Source organism: Ovis aries, chromosome 7 (assembly GCF_016772045.2).
Source record: "Ovis aries strain OAR_USU_Benz2616 breed Rambouillet chromosome 7, ARS-UI_Ramb_v3.0, whole genome shotgun sequence".
NCBI classification, from domain to species: Eukaryota; Metazoa; Chordata; class Mammalia; order Artiodactyla; family Bovidae; genus Ovis; species Ovis aries.
In genome coordinates, this window is record NC_056060.1 from 77,473,418 (window position 1) to 77,487,414 (window position 13,997).

The 13,997-nt window shown below is 46.0% G+C and overlaps 1 protein-coding gene across 5 annotated transcripts in view; it reads left to right on the forward strand.

The window, feature by feature from the left end:
* The first annotated feature begins 518 nt into the window (after window positions 1-518).
* Window positions 519-13,997, forward strand: part of PLEKHH1 (pleckstrin homology, MyTH4 and FERM domain containing H1) — a 58,412-nt gene continuing 44,933 nt past the window's right edge. For 2 of the 5 annotated variants that reach the window (XM_060418192.1, XM_042252657.2), the window contains exons 1-3: window positions 519-601; window positions 764-942; window positions 12,707-12,865. In XM_060418192.1, coding sequence (XP_060274175.1) covers window positions 12,740-12,865 — 126 coding nt within the window. In that variant the 5' untranslated portion in view covers window positions 519-601; window positions 764-942; window positions 12,707-12,739. Of the gene's footprint in view, window positions 602-763; window positions 943-1,412; window positions 1,664-2,904; window positions 2,954-12,706; window positions 12,866-13,997 lie in introns of those variants that run through there. The other 3 variants (XM_060418193.1, XM_027971940.2, XM_060418194.1) reach the window with 2 other exon arrangements.

Sequence of the window (13,997 nt, forward strand, 5' to 3'; positions counted from 1 at the left end):
GAAGCCTGGTGTGCTGCAGTCCATGGAGTTGCAAAGAGTCAGACACGACTGAGTGCACACACACACACACACACACACACACAGGCATACACACACTAGGGGACAAGGGACAGGGGAGGAAGGAGACTTACTATTCATTGTTAGCCCTTCGGCATTATTAATAATTCAAATTTATACTATGTGAATGATTACCTATTCAAAGTGAGTGAACGCATGCATGAATGAGCATAAGTCTCCTTGAAAACTCCGCAGGACTTGTTTTGGGGCTTCCTTAGCAATATTTCCAGTCTTGAAGGGGACAGAGGCCAGTTACCCACAGTTTGGGGTTGATCTATTCCAATCCTCAGGAGGTATGAGTCCATGTTTAAGCTCATGAAGTCCCATTAACCCTGATGAACTTTCGCCCTTGGCCTCCTGAACTACATGAGTCAGCTTTCCACAGAGTCTGGGCTCTCAAAATTGTGCATGAGAATTACTTGGAGGCCTTATTAACTGCACAACTTTCCAGCCTAACCTCCAGACACTCAGATTCAAACGTGGGGTGCAGCCGGGGGGCACCACCACCTGGAAAGAAACTTTCAAAGCCCCTGGGGAGAAACTGGTGAGTCTGCCTCTGTTCAGAACTAGCCTGAGAGCCTGCCAGATTGGGGAAGAAAGCTGTTCTGAAACGTGGATCCTTCCCTGCAATATTCTCCGTATTCATCGTCTTTACCCCATATCCACCTAACTAAAAACTGAGTACTCCACCCCCCGCCCCCCGCAGGTAATTTAGGATTGTACTGGTGAGCGCAGGGGCTGCAAGGGTGCACGGAGAGCTGCCCGCGCCGGCGACGTCCTGTTTGCCTTTCCGGTTCCTCGGCCGGCCGGCTCCTTTAAAATAAATAATGCGTGCATGCATACATACAGACGTACGGACGCAAGCAAGTTACCCTCTAGGCTGCGGTGAGTTTTGTTTTTTCCTTCGTATTACGTATCAGAACTTTGGTCTCCCAATGGGACAGACTCTTTGAAATAAGGATTTCTGCTCCAAATATCCAGGCGTGACGGTTCCTGCAAGTCGTTCGACCAATACAGGAACCTCCTTTTGAGGGGGAACGGGGGAGGGTCTGGTCTTGCGCCCCATCCAGGGAGGGTCTCAGGCTGGTTGGGAGCTGAGGAGATGCTGGGGCGCCCCGGCCGCCCCAGGTGGCTGCTGATTCGGCCTCTGCAGAGAGCTCGGGGCTGGAGCTCGGGACACCTCTCGGCCCGCGGGACCCCACCGCCGTCCCCGCCGCCCCAGGGACGAGCCCGGCGGTGCCGAGAGGTGGGAGGCTGGAGCCTGCTGAGGTCATTTCCTGTGCCTCTCCGCGAGCCGCCCCTGGAGCCCAGCCTGGCGCTCTGCCTTTAAGGAGCGGGCGGGGAGGGGGCGCGGCGGAGTATTGAATGGGGCGCTGCGAGGTCGGCTCGGCTTTTGTGCAGCCAGCGGGCGGGCAAACCTCCCGGGCCAGCTCGGCCCGCCCCGCCCACGCCGACCCCTGCTGCCGGGGAGCGGAGACCCGGCGGCCGCGGCGGACTCCGGCGAGATCGACGCAAGGTCAGCGGCGGACGCGCGCCAGGGGCGCCCGTGTGCCAGGGGCGCCCGTGTGCCAGGTGCGCGGCGGGGACGCCCGGGATCTGGCTGGAGGTGAGCGGCCCCAGGGAGCCCCGCGGGCAGAGATGGGGGTGGGCGCGGGGGTGGGAGTGAGGGTTCGCTGGCCGGGGAGGGTGTTTGGTTAGACTGAGAGAGGATCCGCTGCCTCTGGCCCGAGGGCGATTCCGGAGCAGGTGCCTCCCTACCTGGAAACAAGCTCTTAGCAGCCAGGAGCGCTAGGAACGGAGCGTCGGGCTCCGGGAACTGGCACCGCCAGGCGAGGAGTAGCCTTCCTGGAGAGGATCCGGAGTTTGGGACCGGCTCGATCCAGTTGCTCCCGGGAAGGGCCCTCGGAGCGAACCTGCAGGCTTTCCACCGAGTTGCCTGAGCTCGAGCAGGCTCTCAAGTCCTCCTGCTTTTTTCCCGGTCTCATCTCGGGTTATTGCTTCTGTGATTCCTGGGTGGTTCCCTTAGGGTCCCGGTGGATTAGGCTTGATTTTTGGAGGCAGGTCAGCCAACCAGCAGAGAAAACCAGTCGGGTGCCAAATGACAGCAGGAACTTAGCGTCCTAGGAGCCTTAGAGAGGAATCGGTCACCGGGGCGCAGGGGGTCTTAATGGAGGTGGCAGGCGCAATGAAGACCCTCATTTGGGAGTAGATCTGCTCTGTTGGATCTGTCCCTGGTGGTTTAGTCCCTCAGTCGTGTCCGACTCTTGAGACCCCGTGGACTGCAGCCTGCCAGGCTCCTCTGTCCATAGGATTTCCCAGGCAAGAAAACTGGATTGGGTTGCCATTTCCTTCTCCGGAGGATCGTTACCCACCCAGGGATGGAACCTAAGTGTTGCGGGAAGTCTCCTGCCTCGCAGGCAGAGTCTTTACCAATTGCGCCACCAGGGAAGCTCTGGATCTGTTCCTGCCAAGAGACAAGTAAACTTTTACTATGAATACACCTCATGAAACTTCAGGACAAAGCTTTAGTTCTGGCTAACACTTATGGCTAAAGATCGTTTTAATATCAATTTCAGTGGAAAAGTTATTTGTTCCTTTCTTAAACTTTTTGGACTGTCTTCTATGCTGCAGACATTGTGTCTTGGTAACATCACTTAACTCTTTATAGAACACCACATGAAGTGTTTCTGCACATCACTATCTCGGTTTTATAAAGGAGGAAACTAGGACTCGGAAAAACAGTGACTTGCCCAAGGTCATATAACTGAAAAGCGGAGGAGGCAGGACTCAAACGGAGGCCTCTTAAACTGAATTTACATCGCTGTTCACCACCCTCCTTCTCCACAGGCTGCTGAGGGGTCCTGTTCAGAGCTGGGTTACTCATTGAAACTAACAAGTGAGCTGAGAAAATGCCTCTGGGACCCCTTCTGCCCTCTCCAGAAGCCATCAGCTATAGGAAGAAGTCACTCCGCTTGCAGAGGAATGCTCCATACTGTTCCCATCTTCTCTCCACGAGGCTGTGTGTGTGTGTATTGCTCAGTCATGTCTGACTCTTTGAGACCCCATGGACTGTAGCCTGCCAGGCTCCTCTGTCCATGGGATTCTCCTGGCAAGAATACTGAAGTGGGTTGCCAGTTCCTTCTCCGGGGGATCTGTCTGACCCAGGGATCAAACCCAGATCTCCCACATTGCAGGCAGATTCTTTACCGCCTGAGCCACCAGGCAAGCCCCATGTGAGGCTGTGTAACTACAGAACTCTGTGCTCCCTGTGGGTTGAAGAGTGCGTTCTACATGCTGGCGCTGAGGTGTCAGGATCCCCTTGCTACTGATCCAAGTGACTCCATAGCAGTCTGGCCACTGAGCCACCATCCCATGTTCTCTGACCAACCTTTCTGTCAAAAACGAATTAAAAACCTACCACCTCTGTGGGGAAATTGGTGCTTATTGCTGGCTGGAGTATCAATTAGAATAGCCTCAGGGGAAGGCAGTTGGAACTCTTTGGCCATTGCAAAATATAAATCACTCAGCAGTACAGTTCCATTTCTGAGACTTTATCCTTGAGATAAACTGAGATGTGTATGAAATAATGTCTATTCATTGAATATTCATTGTAGCACTGTTTTAGTGAAAGGTTTAAAACAATCCAAGTGGCTGCCAATTAGGGACTCAAATGAAATCATGTAATAGCCACACAAGAGAATACAATATAGCTCTTAAAAAGCTTGAGGGAGGAATGGGGCAGATATATATTATTATATATGTACATGGTTTCTCTGGTGGCGCAGTGATAAAGGATCCGCCTGCAATGCAGGAGACTCAGGAGACATGGGTTTGATCCCTGAGTCAGGAAGATCCCCTGGAGGAGGAAATGGCAGCCCACTCCAGTACTTGCTGGGAAAATCCCATGGACAGAGGAACCTGGTGGGCTGCATTCCACGGGGTTGCAAAGAGTCAGACTGAGTGAGCATGCATGCATACACACACACACATATAAGAAGCTCTCTGAGTTATAGTAAGTGCAGTGTGTATAGTGTGCAACATATATATGGACACTTGTATATGCAGAGGACATCTCAGAAAGACTCAAATCCTCCTAACAGTGGTTGCCTCTGGGGAAAACTATGCCTGGAGTTCAGGGGTGGGAAGAAGCCTTACTTTGTACCATATACTCTTTTGCTTAGTATTCAAAAACGAAGAGGTAAATAATTTTTTTATTTGGCCACACTGTACAGCATGTGGGATCTTAGTTCTCTGACCAGAGATCGAACCCATGCCCCCTGTGTTGGAAACCCAGTCTTAACCACTGGACCATCAGGGAAGTCCTGAGATAAAAGAATTTTTTAAAATCTCCTGACTTGCTCTCTGATAATGGTGGTGAGCACATCTCCAAGTATGCCCAGGGCACTGTTGGTTTGCCTTTTGTTTGTTGATAGTAGCTGTTATTTATCGAGTACTTCCTGTGTGCCAGGCTTTTGTATTATAATACGTCCTTTGATTCTCAAAAAAATCCCAACGTAGTGTGGCCTATGAAATTGCCATTTTTGAAAGTCAAAAAATGGTTAAGTGTTGACAGTTTCACATGGTTCGACCTAATATTATTGTGCTCCTTTCAAATATTATTCCCTTCAATTTCAAATAGGTTCAGAGAAGTCAAGCAGATGGTTGAAGGTCACGGTTCGTTCTTGAGTCAGTATTCAAACCCGGGTCTGTTTGGTGCCAAACCTCAGGATCTTAAGTACTACACTCTGCCATTTCTTTTTGTTGGTTTTTTGTCTGAGGGATGCTATATTCCTGGATTTCTTAGCCCCTTTTGGGATTTATGTCCCTGAAGTCTGTAACATGCTCACCTTTTCCTGACTCTCCCACCGTTGTGAAATGGGATGCTCACTCAGCATGCAAAAGAGGTAAAATGCATGCTGTTGGCTTGATCAGATAACAGTGGGAGATCAGATCGAGGGAGCTGTGCCCCTGTGTACACTCACCCTCCCTCCGGCTTCATCCCCAGGAAAGGGGCTCTTCCTTGCCGAGAGCTGGGCAGGTAGTCAGCCTCATCTGCACAGCCCTTTCAGAAGCCCACTGCTGGTGAGTGGGAATCACAGAAGGTGCTCACGCTCAGGGAGTGAGCCACAGTGAGGTGACACAGGAGAGCCTAGTGGAGACTGCACCCAGAACGTAGTCCCTGTTACCTTCTGATGCCTCCTGCAGTGACTTTAGGCACTTGCTCTGATTGGCCTTCTTTGCAGGAAGGTTCCAGGATATTCAGACTGTAGACCTGAAACGTCACAAACCACAGGGTCTTTGTTCCTCTTTGTGTCTCCAACCTCACACATAGGAATCACCTAACAAAAGTTGGTTAAGTTAAATTTACTGTCAGTATTTTGTCTACTTCTGGTCCATATCCCTAAAGTTTCCAGAGCTATCCTCAGTCAAGTTTGTGTTTTCTCTGATACAGACTGAAGTCACCTAACAACTTCTCTTGCCTCTTTTCACCACCCTTCTACCCATAGCCCCTGCCTCTTGAGGCATGTCTCTGCTGACCTCTGTGGCCGTGTCAGTCCAGGGCGCTGGGAGCCTTAGGGAGTTCTAAAGCAGGTGCCAAGGCCATGGCAACCATTTGACTCTTGCCTGCCAAGCCATTCAGCACGCTGGGGACGAGTGGGAATCGAGAACTAGCTTTCACAAGAGCGACTATGAGTTGGTGATCATTATAGCTGGCCAGAGGGCACATGGGGATTTATTGTACTGTTCTCCCTACTTGTGTGTGTTTGAAGCTTTCCAGGATAAAACATGAAACAAACAATTGAGCTGGGGTTTGTCCCTAGCTTACATCCCTTCTGTCATTTCCCCATCTAACGCAGCACATTAATGCTGTATCTTCATTAGGCTAGCCTGGTAGCATAAGACTCCACTGCCACTATGGAAGCGTCTTCATGGAAAGAGGACAGTTCTAGATGTTGGGAGATCAGGATTCTTCGTCCAACTCTGATACTACTTGCCTCTGTGTCCCTGAGCAAGTCATCGATGGGAGGAGTTTGCTCACCTGTTCAGTGTGAATTATATCACTTGTCCTCCATCTCGGGGATATTGAGAGGGTAATGAGAGAAATAACACCTGACAAAGCAATGCTTTGAAGAGTTAAGGACCATTCTGCAAGTTCATTCCTGCTTATCCTTGCACATCTTTATGGGCGGTTCAAATGCAAGGTGACTTAGCAGTTGAGGTTCAACTTACTGGCATCTCCCCCTAACATCCTGTATACTAAAGCTGCAGCTCCAGCCACCTGCCTCTGTCGAAAGAGCCTCTGGGTCTTGGTTTCACAGCAGGCACCTTGCTCCAGATCCATTTAGAAACCTCTTAGTTCCACTCACACGCTGAGACAAGCCTAACAAGAGTGCCAGCTCCTTCACCAGCATACCCAAGGCAGGGAGAAAATTAAGCTGAGCGCTTCTAAAAACCATGAAGTCATGAAGATGCTGGACTGGGGAAAGAACCCTTCCAGACTAGGTATAATCTCAGGTATCACCGTGGTATTTTATTTCCCAAGTCCCTCGAGATTTTGATGATTTGGGTTTCTGCCCTCCAAAAGAATCTAAGCTGCAGCTTTGGCAATCAGTAAGAGGGAATTCACACTCATCAAACTTTTTTTAAACAACACAAAAGAATTGAGTTTCTGCTGCCCTTTGGTTTTACTTGGGTGCTTTTACTGCTAATTCTTAGCCCTGGGCTAGGGTGCAAGACTCCAAGGTCCTAGCTTCGGGTCTGCCACTTTTTGTACTTAGGCAGGGAAAGTGAAATCCCCTTTAAAGGACAAAGAAAACTAAACATGAAGCCTCCGGGCCTTCTATTCAGGCCCCACAAGGTTCTGTTGTGTCTCTTCAGCTGTGATCTTAGCTCAGAGAAGGTCATGTTTTGTTTTTGTCTTTTGTCTTCCTGCCCGTTCCAGTTGGTCCCAGTCTTTTGAGGTGGAGATTGCTGGGAGGTCACAATGTCGGATTGTTTGGGATGACAGTTCTGGGAGCTCAGGACTGAGGTCATGTGTCCAGCGTTCTGAGCCGCCCAGAACCGAAAGGCTCCATCACCTGACCTGTCAGTGGTTTCATTGTTGGGCCTTTCTCTACAGGTCTACTGACCCTGTTTTTTAAACAAAAAGGGCACATGACTAATAGCCTCCATGCTTATGGAGGATGAAGGGTCAGAATATTTGAGACCAGGGTGCCCTGGGAAGTCTAGGGTTTGGGTTCACCTTTGCACTGAGGATCTTGAGAGAGCCTATAAATTGTTTCATTCTTAATAGTCTGCTCCACTCTTTTTTAAAAAACAGTGAACGTTTTTGTTAATTTTTTTAAATACTTACTTATTTTTATTTATTTGGCTGTGCCAGGGCTTAGTTTCAGCATGCAGGATCTTTGGCTGTGGCATGTGGGATCTAGTTCCCTGACCAGGGCTGGAATCCGAGCCCCCTGCATTGGGAACCTGGAGTCTTAACCACTGACCACCAGGGAAGTCTTCTCCATTCCACTCGTTGTGAAATCAATTCTTGCCGTTTTTGGATGGGTAAGGAGCTCAGTGGCTAAGAGTAGGCACTTTAGAATGAGAATCTCAGCCCTACTGCTGACCAGCCACAGACTCTGCTCCTCAGAGTCCTCAGCTGAGAGTGTGGACTAATTCCCACTCCTTGTCTCATGGGTTCTCATGACAATCAAAGAGGCCACATGTGCCTGGTATACAATAAGGACTCAGTAGGTAATAGCTGTTTGTGGTGTATAATGGGAGAAAGATATTGTAGAGGTCACATGTCAGGTGGGAGGCAATATTGGGGTGAACCTACCAAGGAGAGGCTCACTGGTGCCCCAGGGTAATATTTAGTGACATACAGGAGGTGGCTGGGTTTTCTGAGACCATGTGTCTCCTGAAGAAGGGAAAAGCGATTTTTTAAAAACGACAAATTTTTTCATCTCTCTTTTTTTATTGAAATATAGTTGATTTACAATGTTGTGCTAATTTCTGCTGTACAGCAAAGTGACTCAGTTATACATATATATACATTCTTTATTTATTTATTTTTAAAATTTATTTATTTTAATTGGAGGCTAATTACTTTACAATATTGTAGTGGTTTCTGCCATACATGGACATGAATCACATGGGTGTACATTTGTTCCCCATCCTGAACCCCCTCCCACACCCCTCCCCATCCCATCCCTCAGGGTCATCCCAGTGCACCAGCCCTGAGCACCCTGTCTCATGCATCAAACCTGGACTGGCGATCTATTTCACATATGACAATATACATGATTCGATGCTATTCTCTCAAATCATTCCACCCTCGCCTTCTCCCACAGAGTCCAAAAGTCAGTTCTTTACATCTGTGTCTCTTTTGCTGTCTTGCATATAGGGTTGTCATTACCATCTTTCTAAATTCCGTATATATGTGTTAATATACTATATTGGTGTTTCTCTTTCTGACTTACTTCACTCTGTATAATAGGCTCCAGTTTCATCCACCTCATTAGAACTGATTCAAATGCATTCTTTTTGATATCTGAATAATATTCCATTGTGTTTTTGTACCACAGCTTTCATGTCCATTCGTCTGCTGATGGACATCTAGGTTGCTTCTATGTCCTGGCTATTGTAAACAGTTCTGCAATGAACATTGGGGTACACGTGTCTCTTTCAATTCTGGTTTCTTCGGTGTTTATGCCCAGCAGTGGGATTGCTGGGTCGTATGGGAGTTCTATTTCCAGGTTTTTAAGGAATCTCCACACTGTTCTCCATAGTGGCTGTACTAGTTTGCATTCCCATGAACAGTGTAATAGGGTCTTTTTCCTCTCCAGCATTTATTGTTTGTAGACTTTTTGATAGCAGCCATTCTGACCAGTGTGAGATGGTACCTCACTGTGGTTTTGATTTGTATTTCTCTGATAATGAGTGATGTTGAGCATCTTTTCATGTGTTTGTTAGCCATCTGTATGTCTTTGGAGAAATGTCTGTTTAGTTCTTTGGCCCATTTTTTGATTGGGTCATTTATTTTTCTGGAATTGAGCTGCAGGAGCTGCTTGTATATTTTTGAGATTAATTCTTTGTTAGTTGCTTCATTTGCTATTATTTTCTCCCATTCTGAAGGCTGTCTTTTCACCTTGCTTATAGTTTCCTTCGTTATGCAAAAGCTTTTAGGTTTGGTTAGATCCCATTTGTTTATTTTTGCTTTTATTTCCATTTCTCTGGGAGGTGGGTCATAGAGGATCCTGCTGTGATTTATGTCAGAGAGTGTTTTGCCTATGTTTTCCTCTAGGAGTTTTATAGTTTCTGGTCTTACATTTAGATCTTTAATCCATTTTGACTTTATTTTTGTGTATGGTATTAGAAAGTGTTCTAGTTTCATTTATTTACAAGTGGTTGACCAGTTTTCCCGGCACCACTTGTTAAAGAGATTGTCTTTTCTCCATTGTATATTCTTGCCTCCTTTGTCAAAAGATAAGGTGTCCATAGGTGCATGGATTTATCTCTGGGCTTTCTATTTTGTTGCATTGATCTATATTTCTGTCTTTGTGCCAGTACCATACTGTCTTGATGACTGTAGCTTTTTAGTATAGTCTGAAGTCAGGCAGGTTGATTCCTCCAGTTCCATTCTTCTTTCCCAAGATTGCTTTGGCTATTCAAGGTTTTTTGTATTTCCATACAAATTGTGAAATTATTTGTTCTAGTTCTCTGAAAAATACCATTGGTAGCTTGATAGGGATTGCATTGAATCTATAGATTGCTTTGGGTAGTATACTCACTTTCACTATATCGATTCTTCGGATCCATGAACATGGTATATTTCTCCATCTATTTGTGTCATCTTTGATTTCTTTCATCAGTGTTTTATAGTTTGCTATATATAGGTCTTTTGTTTCCTTGGGTAGATTTATTCCTAAGTATTTTATTCTTTTCATTGCAATGGTGAATGGAATTGTTTCCTTAATTTCTCTTTCTGTTTGCTCATTGTTAGTGTATAGGAATGCAAGGGATTTCTGTGTGTTAATTTTATATCCTGCAACTTTACTATATTCATTGATTAGCTCTAGTAATTTTCCGGTGGAGTCTTTAGGGTTTTCTATGTAGAGGATCTTGTCACCTGCGACAGTGAGAGTTTTACTTCTTTTCCAATTTGGATTCCTTTTATTTCTTTTTCTTCTCTGATTTCTGTGGCTAAAATTCCCAAAACTATGTTGAATAGTAGTGGTGAGAGTGGGCACCCTTGTCTTGTTCCTGACTTTAGGGGAAATGCTTTCAATTTTTCACCATTGAGGATAATGTTTGCTGTGGGTTTATCATATATGACTTTTATTATGTTGAAGTATGTTCCTTCTATGCCTGCTTTCTGGAGGGTTTTATCATAAATGGATGTTGAATTTTGTCAAAGTCTTTCTCTGCATCTGTGAAATAACCATATGGTTTTTATCTTTCAATTTGTTAATGTGTATACATTCTTTTTTAATGTTCTTTTCCATTATGTTTTAATCCTAGGAGATTGGATATAGTTCTTGCTGCTATAGGACCTTGTTGTTTATCCATTCTAAATGTAATAGTTCTCATCTGCTTATCCCAAACTCCAAGTCGATCTTTCCCCCACCCGTTGACAACCACAAGTCTGTTCTCTAAAGACAAATTTTTATTATGGAAAATTCCAGGCATATATTCAAGTAGAGAGACCAGTAAACCCATCACCCAGTTTCAGAAATTATCAGTGTTTTGACAAGTCTTAATGCATATATCATCTCTCTCACCTACTATATACCAGCTTCTCACCTCCTATGGTGAAGTGTTTTAAAGCAAACCCCAAGCATTACATCGTTTCACCTGTAAGCCATATTTATCTCTAAAAGATGATATTAAAATATATTATCAACCTAAGACTCATGCTTCTACTGCAGAGGGCACAAGTTCAGTCCCTGGTCAGGGAACTAAGATCCCACATGCTACATAGCACAGTCCCTGCCCCCAGTTTTTTAATGAAAAATAATGTATCAACCTAGAAAATTAACAATCATTCTTTAAAATCACCTGATAGTAGGGAGACCATATGTCATGGTTTGGGACAGACCAAATTTATGCTTATTGTCAAGCATAATTATTAAAAGCACCCTGCTGCTGCTGCTGCTGCTGCTGCTAAGTTGCTTTAGTCGTGTCTGACTCTGTGCGACCCCATAGATGGCAGCCCACCAGGTCCCCCGTCCCTGGGATTCTCCAGGCAAGAACACTGGAGTGGGTTGCCATTTCTTTCTCCAATGCATGAAAGGGAAAAGTGAAAGTGAAGTCGCTCAGTCATGTCCGACTCTTAGCGACCCCATGGACTTCAGCCTACCAGGCTCTTCCGTCCATGGGATTTTCCAGGCAAGAGTACTGGAGTGGAAAGCACCCTAGAAAGGGGATTTAAAAAGTCCTGGTGATGGATGTGTCTTCCAGCCCTTCTCTGCTCTGTGCCCCCTCTGCACCTATATCCTCCTTCTCATGCACATATACACATTCTTCTTCATTTTCTCATCCCTGACCCAGGCTTGTTTCTCTAATTATAGGTGTCTACTTGGCTTGTTCTGAATCTGTCTGGAGTGTTTTCTGAAGATTTGTGGTTTCCTCCAGTGTGTGTGCATGCTTAGTCACTCAATTGTGTCCAACTCTTTGCGACCCTATGGATCGTATCCGCTAGGCTCCTCTGTCCATGGGATTTTCCATGGCAAGAATACTGGAATGGGTTGCCATTTCCTCCTTCAGGGGATCTTCCCAACCCAGGTATCGAACCTGTGTCTCCTGTGTCTCCTGCATTGGCAGGCGGGTTCTTTACAGCTGAGCTACCTGGGAAGCCCACGATTTCCTCCAGAGGCTATGGCAAAATATCTACCAATTTTCTGGTTTGCATTTTATAACTTAAAGGAAAGTGAGAATCTGTTCCCAAACAGGGTGATTTGATGACAACATATGAAATCCCAACTGAATAGAACCTTGTCAAGGAAATTTGAAGCATTACATTTTCGTTCCATTTTTTTTTCCCATCTGAAATCTTTTTAGTTATAAAAAAAAATCAGTACCCAGCTGGGAATCACAGTTCTGTCTCCAGTTAGCCTTGTGATCATGGATGAGTCTGCTACCCAGTTTAAGCTTTCCCTCAACACCCTCCCCCTAGCACAGTCCACTCCATTTCTCTGCTTCCTTTTATTTGCATATCGATTAGTAATTGTGACTACAATGTAATTTTGCAATTAGACTTTTCCACAGAGTTGTTTGAAAAGACATGGGGACCTCTTTCATTTCCCTTTGCATCTCCAGTGTCTAGAACAGTGTCTGGCACTGAATGTTTATAATGAACACATTTTTGTTAAATGGATAATTGAATGAAAAACCCGTGAGCCCTGCTTTTCACTTCTGTTACAGTGAGACGAGGTTCTCCTTGCGGTTTCTCAGCTTGTGTGATTTTCTGAGGCTGCACAGCTGCCTTATGATGAAACAGGACCAGCTGAGCTCAGAACTTGCCCGTGGAACAGAGGGAGAGCCAGGCTCACTTACCTTCCCTGCCCTGTTTCCTCTGCTTTCCGTCGGTCTCCTCCTTTCCCCACCGAACTCCTCCTCACACACTTATCTTTTCCCCTCTCTATACACTGGTCCTCAGGGCTCCCTGGAATCTCCACAAGTTGCTCCCATCATGGCAGAACTCACGGTGGAGACGCGGACCAGTGTGGACTGGCAGAAGCGCTGCCTGGCCCTAGAAACCCAGCTTTTCCGGTTCCGACTGCAGGCCAGCAAGATCAGAGAGCTGCTGGCCGACAAGGTGAGTCCTGGGGAGCAGGTAGTCTCCAAGGTCCCTGAAGAAATCACTGTCAAAGAGGAGAGTGGGGGAAGGCCAACTTTCTTTTCATTTTTTGTTTTTTAGAGTTTTGATTGATTGGTTGATTGATTATAATATATTTGACATATAACATTGTGTAATTCAAGATGTACAACATGTTAATTTGATCCATTTATATATCAAATTAACATGTTGTACATCTTGAATATTTATATATTATAATATGATCCCCATTGCAGCAATAATTAGCTTGTCTATCATATTACATAATTATCATTTCCTTTTAGTGGTTGGAATAATTACATTCTAGTCTCAGCAAGTTTGATGACGATTGCACAATGAAAAGTGAAAGTGTTAGTCACTCAGTCATGTCCAACTCTTTGAGACCCCATGGACTGTAGCCCACCAGGCTCCTCTGTCCATGGAATTTTCCAGGCAAGAATACTGGAGTGGGTAGCCATTCCCTTCTCCAGGGGATCTTCCCAACCCAGGGACCGAACCCAGGTCTCCTGCATTGCAGGTGGATTCTTTACCATTTGAGCCCCCAGGGAAGCCCTAGGGTACAATATTGTTGTCTATATTCATTATACTGTGCATTTGATCTCCAGGGCTTATTTAGTATCTGTTGCAGTAAGGTGAACTTTTAAAAAAAAATTATTTCTAATTGGAGAATAATTGCTTTACAATATTGTGTTGGTTTCTGCCATACATCAACATGAATCAACCATAGGTATGAATATGTCCCTCCCTCTTGAAAGGGCTTCCCCAATAGCTCAGTTGGTAAAGAATTCACCTGCAATGCAGGAGACCCTGGTTAAATTACAGTCGGGAAGATCCACTGGAGAAGGGATAGGCTACTCACTGCAGTATTCTTGGGCTTCCCTTTTGGCTCAGCTGGTAAAGAATCCGCCTGCAATGCAGGAGACCTGGGTTCAATCCCTGGGTTGGGAAGATCCCCTGGAGAAGGGAAAGGCCACCCACTCCAGTATCCTGGCCTGGAGAATTCCATGGACTACAGTCCATGGAGTCCCAAAGAGTGAACACGACTGAGTGACTTTCACTTTCCCTCTTGAACCTCCCTCCCACTTCCTACCCCATCCCACGAAGGCAGCTC